At 50.8% G+C, this 24,560-nt stretch overlaps 1 protein-coding gene and 10 non-coding genes across 11 annotated transcripts in view; all 11 read right to left on the bottom strand.

Moving 5' to 3' along the window:
* Nucleotides 1-1,771: 1,771 nt before the first annotated feature.
* On the bottom strand, nucleotides 1,772-1,934 carry LOC126226151 (U1 spliceosomal RNA). The gene has a single exon (XR_007543838.1). It is a non-coding gene; the product is annotated as a U1 spliceosomal RNA (small nuclear RNA).
* Nucleotides 1,935-2,187: 253 nt separating this feature from the next.
* LOC126226137 (uncharacterized) overlaps nucleotides 2,188-24,560 on the bottom strand; it is a gene marked incomplete at both ends in the record, with an annotated part of 37,140 nt that continues 14,767 nt past the window's right edge. Inside the window, 10 exons of the mRNA XM_049942216.1 lie at nucleotides 2,188-2,271; nucleotides 4,654-4,737; nucleotides 7,120-7,203; nucleotides 9,593-9,676; nucleotides 12,059-12,142; nucleotides 14,525-14,608; nucleotides 16,991-17,074; nucleotides 19,457-19,540; nucleotides 21,930-22,013; nucleotides 24,396-24,479. Of these exons, the coding sequence (XP_049798173.1) occupies nucleotides 2,188-2,271; nucleotides 4,654-4,737; nucleotides 7,120-7,203; nucleotides 9,593-9,676; nucleotides 12,059-12,142; nucleotides 14,525-14,608; nucleotides 16,991-17,074; nucleotides 19,457-19,540; nucleotides 21,930-22,013; nucleotides 24,396-24,479 (840 nt within the window). The remainder of the gene's footprint in view (nucleotides 2,272-4,653; nucleotides 4,738-7,119; nucleotides 7,204-9,592; nucleotides 9,677-12,058; nucleotides 12,143-14,524; nucleotides 14,609-16,990; nucleotides 17,075-19,456; nucleotides 19,541-21,929; nucleotides 22,014-24,395; nucleotides 24,480-24,560) is intronic.
* Nucleotides 4,238-4,400, bottom strand: LOC126226149 (U1 spliceosomal RNA). Its single transcript, XR_007543836.1, has one exon. It is a non-coding gene; the product is annotated as a U1 spliceosomal RNA (small nuclear RNA).
* On the bottom strand, nucleotides 6,704-6,866 carry LOC126226148 (U1 spliceosomal RNA). The gene has a single exon (XR_007543835.1). It is a non-coding gene; the product is annotated as a U1 spliceosomal RNA (small nuclear RNA).
* On the bottom strand, nucleotides 9,177-9,339 carry LOC126226147 (U1 spliceosomal RNA). Its single transcript, XR_007543834.1, has one exon. It is a non-coding gene; the product is annotated as a U1 spliceosomal RNA (small nuclear RNA).
* On the bottom strand, nucleotides 11,643-11,805 carry LOC126226146 (U1 spliceosomal RNA). Its single transcript, XR_007543833.1, has one exon. It is a non-coding gene; the product is annotated as a U1 spliceosomal RNA (small nuclear RNA).
* Nucleotides 14,109-14,271, bottom strand: LOC126226145 (U1 spliceosomal RNA). The gene has a single exon (XR_007543832.1). It is a non-coding gene; the product is annotated as a U1 spliceosomal RNA (small nuclear RNA).
* LOC126226144 (U1 spliceosomal RNA) lies at nucleotides 16,575-16,737 on the bottom strand. Its single transcript, XR_007543831.1, has one exon. It is a non-coding gene; the product is annotated as a U1 spliceosomal RNA (small nuclear RNA).
* Nucleotides 19,041-19,203, bottom strand: LOC126226143 (U1 spliceosomal RNA). The gene has a single exon (XR_007543830.1). It is a non-coding gene; the product is annotated as a U1 spliceosomal RNA (small nuclear RNA).
* LOC126226141 (U1 spliceosomal RNA) lies at nucleotides 21,514-21,676 on the bottom strand. The gene has a single exon (XR_007543829.1). It is a non-coding gene; the product is annotated as a U1 spliceosomal RNA (small nuclear RNA).
* Nucleotides 23,980-24,142, bottom strand: LOC126226140 (U1 spliceosomal RNA). Its single transcript, XR_007543828.1, has one exon. It is a non-coding gene; the product is annotated as a U1 spliceosomal RNA (small nuclear RNA).

Genomic DNA, 24,560 nt, shown 5'->3' with positions numbered 1-24,560 from the left:
CACTCGTGTGTGTTGTGCGCGACGATCAAACAGGACGTCAGTGAACTGCAAGAACGAACATCAATCAGCACGTTCGACATTCGACGCCGAGTAACAGAAGACACTTAAAAGGTAACACTTCCTTTTTCTTTTCCTTCCGCGCAGCACGTGGAAAGCTCGATCGAATATCTGTGCAAATTTTCATCCAGAATATGCAGATACATTCTTCACGCAAAAGAGAGAAAAATAAAGTTTCGTTCATGACAACATTTCAGCTGTGTCCGGAAAGCGGGTTGATTTCGAAGATGCAGATTAATTTTGCGGTATTTGGTAAACGATTGATACCTTGTAGCAATCTTTGCTTAGACGTGGATTAGCTAAGGATAAAACTAAATTGCTTTTTGTTTTTTAAACACAACACTTCTGGCGTGTAATGAAGCGATGGGAAACAAGGAAGTGGCTTTTCCGTGAATGTAGTGATGCAACAACGAATTCATTGAGGGCTATCCGTTTCTGCAATTAGTAGGCGTGAGTAATTTACTGAAACTGCCGCTATTACGCGTCTGTCAATGTAGAACCATGTGTGTTACAGTAGGCAGTGTTCGGATATTTTGTCAGTGAGTAGGGAGAAATTGTGTTTTTACTTACACTTGTTATAGAGAGAGAGAGAGAAAGAAGAGTTTTATGTTATTTCCACTCCATTCGAAACCTATCTGTTCTCACTCCAAGGAGGTATGGTGTACTTTTAATACTTTGGAAGACGAATAGCGAGCTTGTAAAGTAGCCATAAACAGATTTGAACTTCCCAACCTGTTAAAGACGTGCGTAACACAGACTTTTTGACTCGATTTCTTGCAAGAAAAACACCTGATAACATTGCGTTTTCTACTTTCCCTGAGAGCCCCGAGTACAGGCGCCCTTGTCTCACTCAGCTACCACGAAAGAAAGAAATTTTCTGCGCTCACCAAGCCGAAGTTTGGAATTGCCCTTGGCCGGTTTCCGTCCTCCCCGTGTTGTAACTGCTCATTTCCAATCCTTCATTTTTTTTTTTTCCCCGGTCGCCTGCAAAGTTGTCACATGAAACACAACAAGACATTCCTTACAGAAAGTAAACGCTCACTGTCGTGGCCTAATAAACAGCCTACCGCGGTTCTCGTCCCATCACCGAATTTAAGCGACGCTGGACCTTGTCAGTGTGGCCGCCTGGGAGCACAAGTGGCTGTTGCCCACAATTTCTCCTCCCCGTTTTCGGTACAGTTGGCCACGTCATTTCACATCCCCGCAAGCTCCTCAAGTGCAGCAAGTCTGCAAGTCTTGAGACGCTACGCTAGACGCTTGCTTCCGGCCCCTCATGTACCTGGCCACAGGCGACACAGCGTTCGGCTGGGCGACGCCTCGTGTACGCCGGCTCGCGCCACCGCGGTCGCCGTGCGTGCAGGGAATGCCGCGCCGTCCAATTGCGTTTGGCGCGCATTCCCCCGATGCACAGAGAAAGCCAAAAGTCGCCGTTCGACCATTAATGGGGGTGTCGTACCAGAGGTAGACCGCTTGTGCCATCTCGCGGCTGCCGCTGCTACTGCTACTACTGGTGCGCGTCCCCCGCGCTTATCGAACAGACAGTGTGCTCTGGCTCTGGGTTTGACGCCAGGTCGACGCAGACGCGTGGTACGCGCCTAGCGCGAGTGCTGCTGCGTTTGGCAGTCCCTTGCCAAACACGTTGCTGGCCGAGCGCTGAGACGCACAAGTTACCGACTGCTATCACACAACACTGCGTTTGTAATTGAAATGAACACCGGGACAGCGCGAACGCAAGTCCCGACTACCAAAAATTATGCGCCCGAGTTACTCACATTTGGAGTAATCGCGGGGGTCAGCTCGACCGAAGTGCAATGGAAGAGCCTCACCCCGGAGGAACCGCCTTCATGATCACGGTATCCCCTACGCCAGGTAAGTATGCTTTCGTCGCGCCACAGGCGAGAATTTGTAGTGCCTCGCGCTATTGAGATGTAACGAGAGCTCCTGACGTTTTCGCAATCGGCGAACAGAATGGTGGCCGTCCATGTACCTGTCTCCTTACAAGAGAGCTATTGGCTGTCGAGTTAGATGGCAGATAGTCGCAACAACGCTCCTCTGCCGAGAAAAGCGATGCATTTTGTGCGAGCACCACCATACGGCTCGCGGCGCCGGCCGCTGCTGGAGTTAATTTACCGTTCCCTCCGGAAGATGGCGGGCCAAGTCCGGGTTGCCGCCTCCGGGCCCTCCTCGCCGTCTCCAACGAGCCCTCTTTCTCGGCTGTTGAAACCGCGAATGAGATCTGCGGAATGAGTGCTTTTTGCAGCCGCAATGCAAGCCACACTTTACTTTCCATCCTTCCAGGAGGGCCCTTTGTGCTAGCAAATACGGCAGCATTGTCACGCGCGGTCGTCTGTCGCCGAGCAACTGAAGGACCACAGCTCAGACTGTCAGATGTTCTAAGAGAGCTGGATGCACTCGTGTGTGTTGTGCGCGACGATCAAACAGGACGTCAGTGAACTGCAAGAACGAACATCAATCAGCACGTTCGACATTCGACGCCGAGTAACAGAAGACACTTAAAAGGTAACACTTCCTTTTTCTTTTCCTTCCGCGCAGCACGTGGAAAGCTCGATCGAATATCTGTGCAAATTTTCATCCAGAATATGCAGATACATTCTTCACGCAAAAGAGAGAAAAATAAAGTTTCGTTCATGACAACATTTCAGCTGTGTCCGGAAAGCGGGTTGATTTCGAAGATGCAGATTAATTTTGCGGTATTTGGTAAACGATTGATACCTTGTAGCAATCTTTGCTTAGACGTGGATTAGCTAAGGATAAAACTAAATTGCTTTTTGTTTTTTAAACACAACACTTCTGGCGTGTAATGAAGCGATGGGAAACAAGGAAGTGGCTTTTCCGTGAATGTAGTGATGCAACAACGAATTCATTGAGGGCTATCCGTTTCTGCAATTAGTAGGCGTGAGTAATTTACTGAAACTGCCGCTATTACGCGTCTGTCAATGTAGAACCATGTGTGTTACAGTAGGCAGTGTTCGGATATTTTGTCAGTGAGTAGGGAGAAATTGTGTTTTTACTTACACTTGTTATAGAGAGAGAGAGAGAAAGAAGAGTTTTATGTTATTTCCACTCCATTCGAAACCTATCTGTTCTCACTCCAAGGAGGTATGGTGTACTTTTAATACTTTGGAAGACGAATAGCGAGCTTGTAAAGTAGCCATAAACAGATTTGAACTTCCCAACCTGTTAAAGACGTGCGTAACACAGACTTTTTGACTCGATTTCTTGCAAGAAAAACACCTGATAACATTGCGTTTTCTACTTTCCCTGAGAGCCCCGAGTACAGGCGCCCTTGTCTCACTCAGCTACCACGAAAGAAAGAAATTTTCTGCGCTCACCAAGCCGAAGTTTGGAATTGCCCTTGGCCGGTTTCCGTCCTCCCCGTGTTGTAACTGCTCATTTCCAATCCTTCATTTTTTTTTTTTCCCCGGTCGCCTGCAAAGTTGTCACATGAAACACAACAAGACATTCCTTACAGAAAGTAAACGCTCACTGTCGTGGCCTAATAAACAGCCTACCGCGGTTCTCGTCCCATCACCGAATTTAAGCGACGCTGGACCTTGTCAGTGTGGCCGCCTGGGAGCACAAGTGGCTGTTGCCCACAATTTCTCCTCCCCGTTTTCGGTACAGTTGGCCACGTCATTTCACATCCCCGCAAGCTCCTCAAGTGCAGCAAGTCTGCAAGTCTTGAGACGCTACGCTAGACGCTTGCTTCCGGCCCCTCATGTACCTGGCCACAGGCGACACAGCGTTCGGCTGGGCGACGCCTCGTGTACGCCGGCTCGCGCCACCGCGGTCGCCGTGCGTGCAGGGAATGCCGCGCCGTCCAATTGCGTTTGGCGCGCATTCCCCCGATGCACAGAGAAAGCCAAAAGTCGCCGTTCGACCATTAATGGGGGTGTCGTACCAGAGGTAGACCGCTTGTGCCATCTCGCGGCTGCCGCTGCTACTGCTACTACTGGTGCGCGTCCCCCGCGCTTATCGAACAGACAGTGTGCTCTGGCTCTGGGTTTGACGCCAGGTCGACGCAGACGCGTGGTACGCGCCTAGCGCGAGTGCTGCTGCGTTTGGCAGTCCCTTGCCAAACACGTTGCTGGCCGAGCGCTGAGACGCACAAGTTACCGACTGCTATCACACAACACTGCGTTTGTAATTGAAATGAACACCGGGACAGCGCGAACGCAAGTCCCGACTACCAAAAATTATGCGCCCGAGTTACTCACATTTGGAGTAATCGCGGGGGTCAGCTCGACCGAAGTGCAATGGAAGAGCCTCACCCCGGAGGAACCGCCTTCATGATCACGGTATCCCCTACGCCAGGTAAGTATGCTTTCGTCGCGCCACAGGCGAGAATTTGTAGTGCCTCGCGCTATTGAGATGTAACGAGAGCTCCTGACGTTTTCGCAATCGGCGAACAGAATGGTGGCCGTCCATGTACCTGTCTCCTTACAAGAGAGCTATTGGCTGTCGAGTTAGATGGCAGATAGTCGCAACAACGCTCCTCTGCCGAGAAAAGCGATGCATTTTGTGCGAGCACCACCATACGGCTCGCGGCGCCGGCCGCTGCTGGAGTTAATTTACCGTTCCCTCCGGAAGATGGCGGGCCAAGTCCGGGTTGCCGCCTCCGGGCCCTCCTCGCCGTCTCCAACGAGCCCTCTTTCTCGGCTGTTGAAACCGCGAATGAGATCTGCGGAATGAGTGCTTTTTGCAGCCGCAATGCAAGCCACACTTTACTTTCCATCCTTCCAGGAGGGCCCTTTGTGCTAGCAAATACGGCAGCATTGTCACGCGCGGTCGTCTGTCGCCGAGCAACTGAAGGACCACAGCTCAGACTGTCAGATGTTCTAAGAGAGCTGGATGCACTCGTGTGTGTTGTGCGCGACGATCAAACAGGACGTCAGTGAACTGCAAGAACGAACATCAATCAGCACGTTCGACATTCGACGCCGAGTAACAGAAGACACTTAAAAGGTAACACTTCCTTTTTCTTTTCCTTCCGCGCAGCACGTGGAAAGCTCGATCGAATATCTGTGCAAATTTTCATCCAGAATATGCAGATACATTCTTCACGCAAAAGAGAGAAAAATAAAGTTTCGTTCATGACAACATTTCAGCTGTGTCCGGAAAGCGGGTTGATTTCGAAGATGCAGATTAATTTTGCGGTATTTGGTAAACGATTGATACCTTGTAGCAATCTTTGCTTAGACGTGGATTAGCTAAGGATAAAACTAAATTGCTTTTTGTTTTTTAAACACAACACTTCTGGCGTGTAATGAAGCGATGGGAAACAAGGAAGTGGCTTTTCCGTGAATGTAGTGATGCAACAACGAATTCATTGAGGGCTATCCGTTTCTGCAATTAGTAGGCGTGAGTAATTTACTGAAACTGCCGCTATTACGCGTCTGTCAATGTAGAACCATGTGTGTTACAGTAGGCAGTGTTCGGATATTTTGTCAGTGAGTAGGGAGAAATTGTGTTTTTACTTACACTTGTTATAGAGAGAGAGAGAGAAAGAAGAGTTTTATGTTATTTCCACTCCATTCGAAACCTATCTGTTCTCACTCCAAGGAGGTATGGTGTACTTTTAATACTTTGGAAGACGAATAGCGAGCTTGTAAAGTAGCCATAAACAGATTTGAACTTCCCAACCTGTTAAAGACGTGCGTAACACAGACTTTTTGACTCGATTTCTTGCAAGAAAAACACCTGATAACATTGCGTTTTCTACTTTCCCTGAGAGCCCCGAGTACAGGCGCCCTTGTCTCACTCAGCTACCACGAAAGAAAGAAATTTTCTGCGCTCACCAAGCCGAAGTTTGGAATTGCCCTTGGCCGGTTTCCGTCCTCCCCGTGTTGTAACTGCTCATTTCCAATCCTTCATTTTTTTTTTTTCCCCGGTCGCCTGCAAAGTTGTCACATGAAACACAACAAGACATTCCTTACAGAAAGTAAACGCTCACTGTCGTGGCCTAATAAACAGCCTACCGCGGTTCTCGTCCCATCACCGAATTTAAGCGACGCTGGACCTTGTCAGTGTGGCCGCCTGGGAGCACAAGTGGCTGTTGCCCACAATTTCTCCTCCCCGTTTTCGGTACAGTTGGCCACGTCATTTCACATCCCCGCAAGCTCCTCAAGTGCAGCAAGTCTGCAAGTCTTGAGACGCTACGCTAGACGCTTGCTTCCGGCCCCTCATGTACCTGGCCACAGGCGACACAGCGTTCGGCTGGGCGACGCCTCGTGTACGCCGGCTCGCGCCACCGCGGTCGCCGTGCGTGCAGGGAATGCCGCGCCGTCCAATTGCGTTTGGCGCGCATTCCCCCGATGCACAGAGAAAGCCAAAAGTCGCCGTTCGACCATTAATGGGGGTGTCGTACCAGAGGTAGACCGCTTGTGCCATCTCGCGGCTGCCGCTGCTACTGCTACTACTGGTGCGCGTCCCCCGCGCTTATCGAACAGACAGTGTGCTCTGGCTCTGGGTTTGACGCCAGGTCGACGCAGACGCGTGGTACGCGCCTAGCGCGAGTGCTGCTGCGTTTGGCAGTCCCTTGCCAAACACGTTGCTGGCCGAGCGCTGAGACGCACAAGTTACCGACTGCTATCACACAACACTGCGTTTGTAATTGAAATGAACACCGGGACAGCGCGAACGCAAGTCCCGACTACCAAAAATTATGCGCCCGAGTTACTCACATTTGGAGTAATCGCGGGGGTCAGCTCGACCGAAGTGCAATGGAAGAGCCTCACCCCGGAGGAACCGCCTTCATGATCACGGTATCCCCTACGCCAGGTAAGTATGCTTTCGTCGCGCCACAGGCGAGAATTTGTAGTGCCTCGCGCTATTGAGATGTAACGAGAGCTCCTGACGTTTTCGCAATCGGCGAACAGAATGGTGGCCGTCCATGTACCTGTCTCCTTACAAGAGAGCTATTGGCTGTCGAGTTAGATGGCAGATAGTCGCAACAACGCTCCTCTGCCGAGAAAAGCGATGCATTTTGTGCGAGCACCACCATACGGCTCGCGGCGCCGGCCGCTGCTGGAGTTAATTTACCGTTCCCTCCGGAAGATGGCGGGCCAAGTCCGGGTTGCCGCCTCCGGGCCCTCCTCGCCGTCTCCAACGAGCCCTCTTTCTCGGCTGTTGAAACCGCGAATGAGATCTGCGGAATGAGTGCTTTTTGCAGCCGCAATGCAAGCCACACTTTACTTTCCATCCTTCCAGGAGGGCCCTTTGTGCTAGCAAATACGGCAGCATTGTCACGCGCGGTCGTCTGTCGCCGAGCAACTGAAGGACCACAGCTCAGACTGTCAGATGTTCTAAGAGAGCTGGATGCACTCGTGTGTGTTGTGCGCGACGATCAAACAGGACGTCAGTGAACTGCAAGAACGAACATCAATCAGCACGTTCGACATTCGACGCCGAGTAACAGAAGACACTTAAAAGGTAACACTTCCTTTTTCTTTTCCTTCCGCGCAGCACGTGGAAAGCTCGATCGAATATCTGTGCAAATTTTCATCCAGAATATGCAGATACATTCTTCACGCAAAAGAGAGAAAAATAAAGTTTCGTTCATGACAACATTTCAGCTGTGTCCGGAAAGCGGGTTGATTTCGAAGATGCAGATTAATTTTGCGGTATTTGGTAAACGATTGATACCTTGTAGCAATCTTTGCTTAGACGTGGATTAGCTAAGGATAAAACTAAATTGCTTTTTGTTTTTTAAACACAACACTTCTGGCGTGTAATGAAGCGATGGGAAACAAGGAAGTGGCTTTTCCGTGAATGTAGTGATGCAACAACGAATTCATTGAGGGCTATCCGTTTCTGCAATTAGTAGGCGTGAGTAATTTACTGAAACTGCCGCTATTACGCGTCTGTCAATGTAGAACCATGTGTGTTACAGTAGGCAGTGTTCGGATATTTTGTCAGTGAGTAGGGAGAAATTGTGTTTTTACTTACACTTGTTATAGAGAGAGAGAGAGAAAGAAGAGTTTTATGTTATTTCCACTCCATTCGAAACCTATCTGTTCTCACTCCAAGGAGGTATGGTGTACTTTTAATACTTTGGAAGACGAATAGCGAGCTTGTAAAGTAGCCATAAACAGATTTGAACTTCCCAACCTGTTAAAGACGTGCGTAACACAGACTTTTTGACTCGATTTCTTGCAAGAAAAACACCTGATAACATTGCGTTTTCTACTTTCCCTGAGAGCCCCGAGTACAGGCGCCCTTGTCTCACTCAGCTACCACGAAAGAAAGAAATTTTCTGCGCTCACCAAGCCGAAGTTTGGAATTGCCCTTGGCCGGTTTCCGTCCTCCCCGTGTTGTAACTGCTCATTTCCAATCCTTCTTTTTTTTTTTTTTTTTTTTTCCCGGTCGCCTGCAAAGTTGTCACATGAAACACAACAAGACATTCCTTACAGAAAGTAAACGCTCACTGTCGTGGCCTAATAAACAGCCTACCGCGGTTCTCGTCCCATCACCGAATTTAAGCGACGCTGGACCTTGTCAGTGTGGCCGCCTGGGAGCACAAGTGGCTGTTGCCCACAATTTCTCCTCCCCGTTTTCGGTACAGTTGGCCACGTCATTTCACATCCCCGCAAGCTCCTCAAGTGCAGCAAGTCTGCAAGTCTTGAGACGCTACGCTAGACGCTTGCTTCCGGCCCCTCATGTACCTGGCCACAGGCGACACAGCGTTCGGCTGGGCGACGCCTCGTGTACGCCGGCTCGCGCCACCGCGGTCGCCGTGCGTGCAGGGAATGCCGCGCCGTCCAATTGCGTTTGGCGCGCATTCCCCCGATGCACAGAGAAAGCCAAAAGTCGCCGTTCGACCATTAATGGGGGTGTCGTACCAGAGGTAGACCGCTTGTGCCATCTCGCGGCTGCCGCTGCTACTGCTACTACTGGTGCGCGTCCCCCGCGCTTATCGAACAGACAGTGTGCTCTGGCTCTGGGTTTGACGCCAGGTCGACGCAGACGCGTGGTACGCGCCTAGCGCGAGTGCTGCTGCGTTTGGCAGTCCCTTGCCAAACACGTTGCTGGCCGAGCGCTGAGACGCACAAGTTACCGACTGCTATCACACAACACTGCGTTTGTAATTGAAATGAACACCGGGACAGCGCGAACGCAAGTCCCGACTACCAAAAATTATGCGCCCGAGTTACTCACATTTGGAGTAATCGCGGGGGTCAGCTCGACCGAAGTGCAATGGAAGAGCCTCACCCCGGAGGAACCGCCTTCATGATCACGGTATCCCCTACGCCAGGTAAGTATGCTTTCGTCGCGCCACAGGCGAGAATTTGTAGTGCCTCGCGCTATTGAGATGTAACGAGAGCTCCTGACGTTTTCGCAATCGGCGAACAGAATGGTGGCCGTCCATGTACCTGTCTCCTTACAAGAGAGCTATTGGCTGTCGAGTTAGATGGCAGATAGTCGCAACAACGCTCCTCTGCCGAGAAAAGCGATGCATTTTGTGCGAGCACCACCATACGGCTCGCGGCGCCGGCCGCTGCTGGAGTTAATTTACCGTTCCCTCCGGAAGATGGCGGGCCAAGTCCGGGTTGCCGCCTCCGGGCCCTCCTCGCCGTCTCCAACGAGCCCTCTTTCTCGGCTGTTGAAACCGCGAATGAGATCTGCGGAATGAGTGCTTTTTGCAGCCGCAATGCAAGCCACACTTTACTTTCCATCCTTCCAGGAGGGCCCTTTGTGCTAGCAAATACGGCAGCATTGTCACGCGCGGTCGTCTGTCGCCGAGCAACTGAAGGACCACAGCTCAGACTGTCAGATGTTCTAAGAGAGCTGGATGCACTCGTGTGTGTTGTGCGCGACGATCAAACAGGACGTCAGTGAACTGCAAGAACGAACATCAATCAGCACGTTCGACATTCGACGCCGAGTAACAGAAGACACTTAAAAGGTAACACTTCCTTTTTCTTTTCCTTCCGCGCAGCACGTGGAAAGCTCGATCGAATATCTGTGCAAATTTTCATCCAGAATATGCAGATACATTCTTCACGCAAAAGAGAGAAAAATAAAGTTTCGTTCATGACAACATTTCAGCTGTGTCCGGAAAGCGGGTTGATTTCGAAGATGCAGATTAATTTTGCGGTATTTGGTAAACGATTGATACCTTGTAGCAATCTTTGCTTAGACGTGGATTAGCTAAGGATAAAACTAAATTGCTTTTTGTTTTTTAAACACAACACTTCTGGCGTGTAATGAAGCGATGGGAAACAAGGAAGTGGCTTTTCCGTGAATGTAGTGATGCAACAACGAATTCATTGAGGGCTATCCGTTTCTGCAATTAGTAGGCGTGAGTAATTTACTGAAACTGCCGCTATTACGCGTCTGTCAATGTAGAACCATGTGTGTTACAGTAGGCAGTGTTCGGATATTTTGTCAGTGAGTAGGGAGAAATTGTGTTTTTACTTACACTTGTTATAGAGAGAGAGAGAGAAAGAAGAGTTTTATGTTATTTCCACTCCATTCGAAACCTATCTGTTCTCACTCCAAGGAGGTATGGTGTACTTTTAATACTTTGGAAGACGAATAGCGAGCTTGTAAAGTAGCCATAAACAGATTTGAACTTCCCAACCTGTTAAAGACGTGCGTAACACAGACTTTTTGACTCGATTTCTTGCAAGAAAAACACCTGATAACATTGCGTTTTCTACTTTCCCTGAGAGCCCCGAGTACAGGCGCCCTTGTCTCACTCAGCTACCACGAAAGAAAGAAATTTTCTGCGCTCACCAAGCCGAAGTTTGGAATTGCCCTTGGCCGGTTTCCGTCCTCCCCGTGTTGTAACTGCTCATTTCCAATCCTTCATTTTTTTTTTTTCCCCGGTCGCCTGCAAAGTTGTCACATGAAACACAACAAGACATTCCTTACAGAAAGTAAACGCTCACTGTCGTGGCCTAATAAACAGCCTACCGCGGTTCTCGTCCCATCACCGAATTTAAGCGACGCTGGACCTTGTCAGTGTGGCCGCCTGGGAGCACAAGTGGCTGTTGCCCACAATTTCTCCTCCCCGTTTTCGGTACAGTTGGCCACGTCATTTCACATCCCCGCAAGCTCCTCAAGTGCAGCAAGTCTGCAAGTCTTGAGACGCTACGCTAGACGCTTGCTTCCGGCCCCTCATGTACCTGGCCACAGGCGACACAGCGTTCGGCTGGGCGACGCCTCGTGTACGCCGGCTCGCGCCACCGCGGTCGCCGTGCGTGCAGGGAATGCCGCGCCGTCCAATTGCGTTTGGCGCGCATTCCCCCGATGCACAGAGAAAGCCAAAAGTCGCCGTTCGACCATTAATGGGGGTGTCGTACCAGAGGTAGACCGCTTGTGCCATCTCGCGGCTGCCGCTGCTACTGCTACTACTGGTGCGCGTCCCCCGCGCTTATCGAACAGACAGTGTGCTCTGGCTCTGGGTTTGACGCCAGGTCGACGCAGACGCGTGGTACGCGCCTAGCGCGAGTGCTGCTGCGTTTGGCAGTCCCTTGCCAAACACGTTGCTGGCCGAGCGCTGAGACGCACAAGTTACCGACTGCTATCACACAACACTGCGTTTGTAATTGAAATGAACACCGGGACAGCGCGAACGCAAGTCCCGACTACCAAAAATTATGCGCCCGAGTTACTCACATTTGGAGTAATCGCGGGGGTCAGCTCGACCGAAGTGCAATGGAAGAGCCTCACCCCGGAGGAACCGCCTTCATGATCACGGTATCCCCTACGCCAGGTAAGTATGCTTTCGTCGCGCCACAGGCGAGAATTTGTAGTGCCTCGCGCTATTGAGATGTAACGAGAGCTCCTGACGTTTTCGCAATCGGCGAACAGAATGGTGGCCGTCCATGTACCTGTCTCCTTACAAGAGAGCTATTGGCTGTCGAGTTAGATGGCAGATAGTCGCAACAACGCTCCTCTGCCGAGAAAAGCGATGCATTTTGTGCGAGCACCACCATACGGCTCGCGGCGCCGGCCGCTGCTGGAGTTAATTTACCGTTCCCTCCGGAAGATGGCGGGCCAAGTCCGGGTTGCCGCCTCCGGGCCCTCCTCGCCGTCTCCAACGAGCCCTCTTTCTCGGCTGTTGAAACCGCGAATGAGATCTGCGGAATGAGTGCTTTTTGCAGCCGCAATGCAAGCCACACTTTACTTTCCATCCTTCCAGGAGGGCCCTTTGTGCTAGCAAATACGGCAGCATTGTCACGCGCGGTCGTCTGTCGCCGAGCAACTGAAGGACCACAGCTCAGACTGTCAGATGTTCTAAGAGAGCTGGATGCACTCGTGTGTGTTGTGCGCGACGATCAAACAGGACGTCAGTGAACTGCAAGAACGAACATCAATCAGCACGTTCGACATTCGACGCCGAGTAACAGAAGACACTTAAAAGGTAACACTTCCTTTTTCTTTTCCTTCCGCGCAGCACGTGGAAAGCTCGATCGAATATCTGTGCAAATTTTCATCCAGAATATGCAGATACATTCTTCACGCAAAAGAGAGAAAAATAAAGTTTCGTTCATGACAACATTTCAGCTGTGTCCGGAAAGCGGGTTGATTTCGAAGATGCAGATTAATTTTGCGGTATTTGGTAAACGATTGATACCTTGTAGCAATCTTTGCTTAGACGTGGATTAGCTAAGGATAAAACTAAATTGCTTTTTGTTTTTTAAACACAACACTTCTGGCGTGTAATGAAGCGATGGGAAACAAGGAAGTGGCTTTTCCGTGAATGTAGTGATGCAACAACGAATTCATTGAGGGCTATCCGTTTCTGCAATTAGTAGGCGTGAGTAATTTACTGAAACTGCCGCTATTACGCGTCTGTCAATGTAGAACCATGTGTGTTACAGTAGGCAGTGTTCGGATATTTTGTCAGTGAGTAGGGAGAAATTGTGTTTTTACTTACACTTGTTATAGAGAGAGAGAGAGAAAGAAGAGTTTTATGTTATTTCCACTCCATTCGAAACCTATCTGTTCTCACTCCAAGGAGGTATGGTGTACTTTTAATACTTTGGAAGACGAATAGCGAGCTTGTAAAGTAGCCATAAACAGATTTGAACTTCCCAACCTGTTAAAGACGTGCGTAACACAGACTTTTTGACTCGATTTCTTGCAAGAAAAACACCTGATAACATTGCGTTTTCTACTTTCCCTGAGAGCCCCGAGTACAGGCGCCCTTGTCTCACTCAGCTACCACGAAAGAAAGAAATTTTCTGCGCTCACCAAGCCGAAGTTTGGAATTGCCCTTGGCCGGTTTCCGTCCTCCCCGTGTTGTAACTGCTCATTTCCAATCCTTCATTTTTTTTTTTTCCCCGGTCGCCTGCAAAGTTGTCACATGAAACACAACAAGACATTCCTTACAGAAAGTAAACGCTCACTGTCGTGGCCTAATAAACAGCCTACCGCGGTTCTCGTCCCATCACCGAATTTAAGCGACGCTGGACCTTGTCAGTGTGGCCGCCTGGGAGCACAAGTGGCTGTTGCCCACAATTTCTCCTCCCCGTTTTCGGTACAGTTGGCCACGTCATTTCACATCCCCGCAAGCTCCTCAAGTGCAGCAAGTCTGCAAGTCTTGAGACGCTACGCTAGACGCTTGCTTCCGGCCCCTCATGTACCTGGCCACAGGCGACACAGCGTTCGGCTGGGCGACGCCTCGTGTACGCCGGCTCGCGCCACCGCGGTCGCCGTGCGTGCAGGGAATGCCGCGCCGTCCAATTGCGTTTGGCGCGCATTCCCCCGATGCACAGAGAAAGCCAAAAGTCGCCGTTCGACCATTAATGGGGGTGTCGTACCAGAGGTAGACCGCTTGTGCCATCTCGCGGCTGCCGCTGCTACTGCTACTACTGGTGCGCGTCCCCCGCGCTTATCGAACAGACAGTGTGCTCTGGCTCTGGGTTTGACGCCAGGTCGACGCAGACGCGTGGTACGCGCCTAGCGCGAGTGCTGCTGCGTTTGGCAGTCCCTTGCCAAACACGTTGCTGGCCGAGCGCTGAGACGCACAAGTTACCGACTGCTATCACACAACACTGCGTTTGTAATTGAAATGAACACCGGGACAGCGCGAACGCAAGTCCCGACTACCAAAAATTATGCGCCCGAGTTACTCACATTTGGAGTAATCGCGGGGGTCAGCTCGACCGAAGTGCAATGGAAGAGCCTCACCCCGGAGGAACCGCCTTCATGATCACGGTATCCCCTACGCCAGGTAAGTATGCTTTCGTCGCGCCACAGGCGAGAATTTGTAGTGCCTCGCGCTATTGAGATGTAACGAGAGCTCCTGACGTTTTCGCAATCGGCGAACAGAATGGTGGCCGTCCATGTACCTGTCTCCTTACAAGAGAGCTATTGGCTGTCGAGTTAGATGGCAGATAGTCGCAACAACGCTCCTCTGCCGAGAAAAGCGATGCATTTTGTGCGAGCACCACCATACGGCTCGCGGCGCCGGCCGCTGCTGGAGTTAATTTACCGTTCCCTCCGGAAGATGGCGGGCCAAGTCCGGGTTGCCGCCTCCGGGCCCTCCTCGCCGTCTCCAACGAGCCCTCTTTCTCGGCTGTTGAAACCGCGAATGAGATCTGCGGAATGAGTGCTTTTTGCAGCCGCAATGCAAGCCACACTTTACTTTCCATCCTTCCAGGAGGGCCCTTTGTGCTAGCAAATACGGCAGCATTGTCACGCGCGGTCGTCTGTCGCCGAGCAACTGAAGGACCACAGCTCAGACTGTCAGATGTTCTAAGAGAGCTGGATGCACTCGTGTGTGTTGTGCGCGACGATCAAACAGGACGTCAGTGAACTGCAAGAACGAACATCAATCAGCACGTTCGACATTCGACGCCGAGTAACAGAAGACACTTAAAAGGTAACACTTCCTTTTTCTTTTCCTTCCGCGCAGCACGTGGAAAGCTCGATCGAATATCTGTGCAAATTTTCATCCAGAATATGCAGATACATTCTTCACGCAAAAGAGAGAAAAATAAAGTTTCGTTCATGACAACATTTCAGCTGTGTCCGGAAAGCGGGTTGATTTCGAAGATGCAGATTAATTTTGCGGTATTTGGTAAACGATTGATACCTTGTAGCAATCTTTGCTTAGACGTGGATTAGCTAAGGATAAAACTAAATTGCTTTTTGTTTTTTAAACACAACACTTCTGGCGTGTAATGAAGCGATGGGAAACAAGGAAGTGGCTTTTCCGTGAATGTAGTGATGCAACAACGAATTCATTGAGGGCTATCCGTTTCTGCAATTAGTAGGCGTGAGTAATTTACTGAAACTGCCGCTATTACGCGTCTGTCAATGTAGAACCATGTGTGTTACAGTAGGCAGTGTTCGGATATTTTGTCAGTGAGTAGGGAGAAATTGTGTTTTTACTTACACTTGTTATAGAGAGAGAGAGAGAAAGAAGAGTTTTATGTTATTTCCACTCCATTCGAAACCTATCTGTTCTCACTCCAAGGAGGTATGGTGTACTTTTAATACTTTGGAAGACGAATAGCGAGCTTGTAAAGTAGCCATAAACAGATTTGAACTTCCCAACCTGTTAAAGACGTGCGTAACACAGACTTTTTGACTCGATTTCTTGCAAGAAAAACACCTGATAACATTGCGTTTTCTACTTTCCCTGAGAGCCCCGAGTACAGGCGCCCTTGTCTCACTCAGCTACCACGAAAGAAAGAAATTTTCTGCGCTCACCAAGCCGAAGTTTGGAATTGCCCTTGGCCGGTTTCCGTCCTCCCCGTGTTGTAACTGCTCATTTCCAATCCTTCATTTTTTTTTTTTCCCCGGTCGCCTGCAAAGTTGTCACATGAAACACAACAAGACATTCCTTACAGAAAGTAAACGCTCACTGTCGTGGCCTAATAAACAGCCTACCGCGGTTCTCGTCCCATCACCGAATTTAAGCGACGCTGGACCTTGTCAGTGTGGCCGCCTGGGAGCACAAGTGGCTGTTGCCCACAATTTCTCCTCCCCGTTTTCGGTACAGTTGGCCACGTCATTTCACATCCCCGCAAGCTCCTCAAGTGCAGCAAGTCTGCAAGTCTTGAGACGCTACGCTAGACGCTTGCTTCCGGCCCCTCATGTACCTGGCCACAGGCGACACAGCGTTCGGCTGGGCGACGCCTCGTGTACGCCGGCTCGCGCCACCGCGGTCGCCGTGCGTGCAGGGAATGCCGCGCCGTCCAATTGCGTTTGGCGCGCATTCCCCCGATGCACAGAGAAAGCCAAAAGTCGCCGTTCGACCATTAATGGGGGTGTCGTACCAGAGGTAGACCGCTTGTGCCATCTCGCGGCTGCCGCTGCTACTGCTACTACTGGTGCGCGTCCCCCGCGCTTATCGAACAGACAGTGTGCTCTGGCTCTGGGTTTGACGCCAGGTCGACGCAGACGCGTGGTACGCGCCTAGCGCGAGTGCTGCTGCGTTTGGCAGTCCCTTGCCAAACACGTTGCTGGCCGAGCGCTGAGACGCACAAGTTACCGACTGCTATCACACAACACTGCGTTTGTAATTGAAATGAACACCGGGACAGCGCGAACGCAAGTCCCGACTACCAAAAATTATGCGCCCGAGTTACTCACATTTGGAGTAATCGCGGGGGTCAGCTCGACCGAAGTGCAATGGAAGAGCCTCACCCCGGAGGAACCGCCTTCATGATCACGGTATCCCCTACGCCAGGTAAGTATGCTTTCGTCGCGCCACAGGCGAGAATTTGTAGTGCCTCGCGCTATTGAGATGTAACGAGAGCTCCTGACGTTTTCGCAATCGGCGAACAGAATGGTGGCCGTCCATGTACCTGTCTCCTTACAAGAGAGCTATTGGCTGTCGAGTTAGATGGCAGATAGTCGCAACAACGCTCCTCTGCCGAGAAAAGCGATGCATTTTGTGCGAGCACCACCATACGGCTCGCGGCGCCGGCCGCTGCTGGAGTTAATTTACCGTTCCCTCCGGAAGATGGCGGGCCAAGTCCGGGTTGCCGCCTCCGGGCCCTCCTCGCCGTCTCCAACGAGCCCTCTTTCTCGGCTGTTGAAACCGCGAATGAGATCTGCGGAATGAGTGCTTTTTGCAGCCGCAATGCAAGCCACACTTTACTTTCCATCCTTCCAGGAGGGCCCTTTGTGCTAGCAAATACGGCAGCATTGTCACGCGCGGTCGTCTGTCGCCGAGCAACTGAAGGACCACAGCTCAGACTGTCAGATGTTCTAAGAGAGCTGGATGCACTCGTGTGTGTTGTGCGCGACGATCAAACAGGACGTCAGTGAACTGCAAGAACGAACATCAATCAGCACGTTCGACATTCGACGCCGAGTAACAGAAGACACTTAAAAGGTAACACTTCCTTTTTCTTTTCCTTCCGCGCAGCACGTGGAAAGCTCGATCGAATATCTGTGCAAATTTTCATCCAGAATATGCAGATACATTCTTCACGCAAAAGAGAGAAAAATAAAGTTTCGTTCATGACAACATTTCAGCTGTGTCCGGAAAGCGGGTTGATTTCGAAGATGCAGATTAATTTTGCGGTATTTGGTAAACGATTGATACCTTGTAGCAATCTTTGCTTAGACGTGGATTAGCTAAGGATAAAACTAAATTGCTTTTTGTTTTTTAAACACAACACTTCTGGCGTGTAATGAAGCGATGGGAAACAAGGAAGTGGCTTTTCCGTGAATGTAGTGATGCAACAACGAATTCATTGAGGGCTATCCGTTTCTGCAATTAGTAGGCGTGAGTAATTTACTGAAACTGCCGCTATTACGCGTCTGTCAATGTAGAACCATGTGTGTTACAGTAGGCAGTGTTCGGATATTTTGTCAGTGAGTAGGGAGAAATTGTGTTTTTACTTACACTTGTTATAGAGAGAGAGAGAGAAAGAAGAGTTTTATGTTATTTCCACTCCATTCGAAACCTATCTGTTCTCACTCCAAGGAGGTATGGTGTACTTTTAATACTTTGGAAGACGAATAGCGAGCTTGTAAAGTAGCCATAAACAGATTTGAACTTCCCAACCTGTTAAAGACGTGCGTAACACAGACTTTTTGACTCGATTTCTTGCAAGAAAAACACCTGATAACATTGCGTTTTCTACTTTCCCTGAGAGCCCCGAGTACAGGCGCCCTTGTCTCACTCAGCTACCACGAAAGAAAGAAATTTTCTGCGCTCACCAAGCCGAAGTTTGGAATTGCCCTTGGCCGGTTTCCGTCCTCCCCGTGTTGTAACTGCTCATTTCCAATCCTTCATTTTTTTTTTTTCCCCGGTCGCCTGCAAAGTTGTCACATGAAACACAACAAGACATTCCTTACAGAAAGTAAACGCTCACTGTCGTGGCCTAATAAACAGCCTACCGCGGTTCTCGTCCCATCACCGAATTTAAGCGACGCTGGACCTTGTCAGTGTGGCCGCCTGGGAGCACAAGTGGCTGTTGCCCACAATTTCTCCTCCCCGTTTTCGGTACAGTTGGCCACGTCATTTCACATCCCCGCAAGCTCCTCAAGTGCAGCAAGTCTGCAAGTCTTGAGACGCTACGCTAGACGCTTGCTTCCGGCCCCTCATGTACCTGGCCACAGGCGACACAGCGTTCGGCTGGGCGACGCCTCGTGTACGCCGGCTCGCGCCACCGCGGTCGCCGTGCGTGCAGGGAATGCCGCGCCGTCCAATTGCGTTTGGCGCGCATTCCCCCGATGCACAGAGAAAGCCAAAAGTCGCCGTTCGACCATTAATGGGGGTGTCGTACCAGAGGTAGACCGCTTGTGCCATCTCGCGGCTGCCGCTGCTACTGCTACTACTGGTGCGCGTCCCCCGCGCTTATCGAACAGACAGTGTGCTCTGGCTCTGGGTTTGACGCCAGGTCGACGCAGACGCGTGGTACGCGCCTAGCGCGAGTGCTGCTGCGTTTGGCAGTCCCTTGCCAAACACGTTGCTGGCCGAGCGCTGAGACGCACAAGTTACCGACTGCTATCACACAACACTGCGTTTGTAATTGAAATGAACACCGGGACAGCGCGAACGCAAGTCCCGACTACCAAAAATTATGCGCCCGAGTTACTCACATTTGGAGTAATCGCGGGGGTCAGCTCGACCGAAGTGCAATGGAAGAGCCTCACCCCGGAGGAACCGCCTTCATGATCACGGTATCCCCTACGCCAGGTAAGTATGCTTTCGTCGCGCCACAGGCGAGAATTTGTAGTGCCTCGCGCTATTGAGATGTAACGAGAGCTCCTGACGTTTTCGCAATCGGCGAACAGAATGGTGGCCGTCCATGTACCTGTCTCCTTACAAGAGAGCTATTGGCTGTCGAGTTAGATGGCAGATAGTCGCAACAACGCTCCTCTGCCGAGAAAAGCGATGCATTTTGTGCGAGCACCACCATACGGCTCGCGGCGCCGGCCGCTGCTGGAGTTAATTTACCGTTCCCTCCGGAAGATGGCGGGCCAAGTCCGGGTTGCCGCCTCCGGGCCCTCCTCGCCGTCTCCAACGAGCCCTCTTTCTCGGCTGTTGAAACCGCGAATGAGATCTGCGGAATGAGTGCTTTTTGCAGCCGCAATGCAAGCCACACTTTACTTTCCATCCTTCCAGGAGGGCCCTTTGTGCTAGCAAATACGGCAGCATTGTCACGCGCGGTCGTCTGTCGCCGAGCAACTGAAGGACCACAGCTCAGACTGTCAGATGTTCTAAGAGAGCTGGATGCACTCGTGTGTGTTGTGCGCGACGATCAAACAGGACGTCAGTGAACTGCAAGAACGAACATCAATCAGCACGTTCGACATTCGACGCCGAGTAACAGAAGACACTTAAAAGGTAACACTTCCTTTTTCTTTTCCTTCCGCGCAGCACGTGGAAAGCTCGATCGAATATCTGTGCAAATTTTCATCCAGAATATGCAGATACATTCTTCACGCAAAAGAGAGAAAAATAAAGTTTCGTTCATGACAACATTTCAGCTGTGTCCGGAAAGCGGGTTGATTTCGAAGATGCAGATTAATTTTGCGGTATTTGGTAAACGATTGATACCTTGTAGCAATCTTTGCTTAGACGTGGATTAGCTAAGGATAAAACTAAATTGCTTTTTGTTTTTTAAACACAACACTTCTGGCGTGTAATGAAGCGATGGGAAACAAGGAAGTGGCTTTTCCGTGAATGTAGTGATGCAACAACGAATTCATTGAGGGCTATCCGTTTCTGCAATTAGTAGGCGTGAGTAATTTACTGAAACTGCCGCTATTACGCGTCTGTCAATGTAGAACCATGTGTGTTACAGTAGGCAGTGTTCGGATATTTTGTCAGTGAGTAGGGAGAAATTGTGTTTTTACTTACACTTGTTATAGAGAGAGAGAGAGAAAGAAGAGTTTTATGTTATTTCCACTCCATTCGAAACCTATCTGTTCTCACTCCAAGGAGGTATGGTGTACTTTTAATACTTTGGAAGACGAATAGCGAGCTTGTAAAGTAGCCATAAACAGATTTGAACTTCCCAACCTGTTAAAGACGTGCGTAACACAGACTTTTTGACTCGATTTCTTGCAAGAAAAACACCTGATAACATTGCGTTTTCTACTTTCCCTGAGAGCCCCGAGTACAGGCGCCCTTGTCTCACTCAGCTACCACGAAAGAAAGAAATTTTCTGCGCTCACCAAGCCGAAGTTTGGAATTGCCCTTGGCCGGTTTCCGTCCTCCCCGTGTTGTAACTGCTCATTTCCAATCCTTCTTTTTTTTTTTTTTTTTTTTTCCCGGTCGCCTGCAAAGTTGTCACATGAAACACAACAAGACATTCCTTACAGAAAGTAAACGCTCACTGTCGTGGCCTAATAAACAGCCTACCGCGGTTCTCGTCCCATCACCGAATTTAAGCGACGCTGGACCTTGTCAGTGTGGCCGCCTGGGAGCACAAGTGGCTGTTGCCCACAATTTCTCCTCCCCGTTTTCGGTACAGTTGGCCACGTCATTTCACATCCCCGCAAGCTCCTCAAGTGCAGCAAGTCTGCAAGTCTTGAGACGCTACGCTAGACGCTTGCTTCCGGCCCCTCATGTACCTGGCCACAGGCGACACAGCGTTCGGCTGGGCGACGCCTCGTGTACGCCGGCTCGCGCCACCGCGGTCGCCGTGCGTGCAGGGAATGCCGCGCCGTCCAATTGCGTTTGGCGCGCATTCCCCCGATGCACAGAGAAAGCCAAAAGTCGCCGTTCGACCATTAATGGGGGTGTCGTACCAGAGGTAGACCGCTTGTGCCATCTCGCGGCTGCCGCTGCTACTGCTACTACTGGTGCGCGTCCCCCGCGCTTATCGAACAGACAGTGTGCTCTGGCTCTGGGTTTGACGCCAGGTCGACGCAGACGCGTGGTACGCGCCTAGCGCGAGTGCTGCTGCGTTTGGCAGTCCCTTGCCAAACACGTTGCTGGCCGAGCGCTGAGACGCACAAGTTACCGACTGCTATCACACAACACTGCGTTTGTAATTGAAATGAACACCGGGACAGCGCGAACGCAAGTCCCGACTACCAAAAATTATGCGCCCGAGTTACTCACATTTGGAGTAATCGCGGGGGTCAGCTCGACCGAAGTGCAATGGAAGAGCCTCACCCCGGAGGAACCGCCTTCATGATCACGGTATCCCCTACGCCAGGTAAGTATGCTTTCGTCGCGCCACAGGCGAGAATTTGTAGTGCCTCGCGCTATTGAGATGTAACGAGAGCTCCTGACGTTTTCGCAATCGGCGAACAGAATGGTGGCCGTCCATGTACCTGTCTCCTTACAAGAGAGCTATTGGCTGTCGAGTTAGATGGCAGATAGTCGCAACAACGCTCCTCTGCCGAGAAAAGCGATGCATTTTGTGCGAGCACCACCATACGGCTCGCGGCGCCGGCCGCTGCTGGAGTTAATTTACCGTTCCCTCCGGAAGATGGCGGGCCAAGTCCGGGTTGCCGCCTCCGGGCCCTCCTCGCCGTCTCCAACGAGCCCTCTTTCTCGGCTGTTGAAACCGCGAATGAGATCTGCGGAATGAGTGCTTTTTGCAGCCGCAATGCAAGCCACACTTTACTTTCCATCCTTCCAGGAGGGCCCTTTGTGCTAGCAAATACGGCAGCATTGTCACGCGCGGTCGTCTGTCGCCGAGCAACTGAAGGACCACAGCTCAGACTGTCAGATGTTCTAAGAGAGCTGGATGCACTCGTGTGTGTTGTGCGCGACGATCAAACAGGACGTCAGTGAACTGCAAGAACGAACATCAATCAGCACGTTCGACATTCGACGCCGAGTAACAGAAGACACTTAAAAGGTAACACTTCCTTTTTCTTTTCCTTCCGCGCAGCACGTGGAAAGCTCGATCGAATATCTGTGCAAATTTTCATCCAGAATATGCAGATACATTCTTCACGCAAAAGAGAGAAAAATAAAGTTTCGTTCATGACAACATTTCAGCTGTGTCCGGAAAGCGGGTTGATTTCGAAGATGCAGATTAATTTTGCGGTATTTGGTAAACGATTGATACCTTGTAGCAATCTTTGCTTAGACGTGGATTAGCTAAGGATAAAACTAAATTGCTTTTTGTTTTTTAAACACAACACTTCTGGCGTGTAATGAAGCGATGGGAAACAAGGAAGTGGCTTTTCCGTGAATGTAGTGATGCAACAACGAATTCATTGAGGGCTATCCGTTTCTGCAATTAGTAGGCGTGAGTAATTTACTGAAACTGCCGCTATTACGCGTCTGTCAATGTAGAACCATGTGTGTTACAGTAGGCAGTGTTCGGATATTTTGTCAGTGAGTAGGGAGAAATTGTGTTTTTACTTACACTTGTTATAGAGAGAGAGAGAGAAAGAAGAGTTTTATGTTATTTCCACTCCATTCGAAACCTATCTGTTCTCACTCCAAGGAGGTATGGTGTACTTTTAATACTTTGGAAGACGAATAGCGAGCTTGTAAAGTAGCCATAAACAGATTTGAACTTCCCAACCTGTTAAAGACGTGCGTAACACAGACTTTTTGACTCGATTTCTTGCAAGAAAAACACCTGATAACATTGCGTTTTCTACTTTCCCTGAGAGCCCCGAGTACAGGCGCCCTTGTCTCACTCAGCTACCACGAAAGAAAGAAATTTTCTGCGCTCACCAAGCCGAAGTTTGGAATTGCCCTTGGCCGGTTTCCGTCCTCCCCGTGTTGTAACTGCTCATTTCCAATCCTTCATTTTTTTTTTTTCCCCGGTCGCCTGCAAAGTTGTCACATGAAACACAACAAGACATTCCTTACAGAAAGTAAACGCTCACTGTCGTGGCCTAATAAACAGCCTACCGCGGTTCTCGTCCCATCACCGAATTTAAGCGACGCTGGACCTTGTCAGTGTGGCCGCCTGGGAGCACAAGTGGCTGTTGCCCACAATTTCTCCTCCCCGTTTTCGGTACAGTTGGCCACGTCATTTCACATCCCCGCAAGCTCCTCAAGTGCAGCAAGTCTGCAAGTCTTGAGACGCTACGCTAGACGCTTGCTTCCGGCCCCTCATGTACCTGGCCACAGGCGACACAGCGTTCGGCTGGGCGACGCCTCGTGTACGCCGGCTCGCGCCACCGCGGTCGCCGTGCGTGCAGGGAATGCCGCGCCGTCCAATTGCGTTTGGCGCGCATTCCCCCGATGCACAGAGAAAGCCAAAAGTCGCCGTTCGACCATTAATGGGGGTGTCGTACCAGAGGTAGACCGCTTGTGCCATCTCGCGGCTGCCGCTGCTACTGCTACTACTGGTGCGCGTCCCCCGCGCTTATCGAACAGACAGTGTGCTCTGGCTCTGGGTTTGACGCCAGGTCGACGCAGACGCGTGGTACGCGCCTAGCGCGAGTGCTGCTGCGTTTGGCAGTCCCTTGCCAAACACGTTGCTGGCCGAGCGCTGAGACGCACAAGTTACCGACTGCTATCACACAACACTGCGTTTGTAATTGAAATGAACACCGGGACAGCGCGAACGCAAGTCCCGACTACCAAAAATTATGCGCCCGAGTTACTCACATTTGGAGTAATCGCGGGGGTCAGCTCGACCGAAGTGCAATGGAAGAGCCTCACCCCGGAGGAACCGCCTTCATGATCACGGTATCCCCTACGCCAGGTAAGTATGCTTTCGTCGCGCCACAGGCGAGAATTTGTAGTGCCTCGCGCTATTGAGATGTAACGAGAGCTCCTGACGTTTTCGCAATCGGCGAACAGAATGGTGGCCGTCCATGTACCTGTCTCCTTACAAGAGAGCTATTGGCTGTCGAGTTAGATGGCAGATAGTCGCAACAACGCTCCTCTGCCGAGAAAAGCGATGCATTTTGTGCGAGCACCACCATACGGCTCGCGGCGCCGGCCGCTGCTGGAGTTAATTTACCGTTCCCTCCGGAAGATGGCGGGCCAAGTCCGGGTTGCCGCCTCCGGGCCCTCCTCGCCGTCTCCAACGAGCCCTCTTTCTCGGCTGTTGAAACCGCGAATGAGATCTGCGGAATGAGTGCTTTTTGCAGCCGCAATGCAAGCCACACTTTACTTTCCATCCTTC

This window comes from Schistocerca nitens, unplaced genomic scaffold (assembly GCF_023898315.1).
Source record: "Schistocerca nitens isolate TAMUIC-IGC-003100 unplaced genomic scaffold, iqSchNite1.1 HiC_scaffold_296, whole genome shotgun sequence".
Classification (NCBI taxonomy): Eukaryota; Metazoa; Arthropoda; class Insecta; order Orthoptera; family Acrididae; genus Schistocerca; species Schistocerca nitens.
Note: the sequence above shows the minus strand (reverse complement) of the source record. Positions and strands in the feature narration are given on the sequence as shown.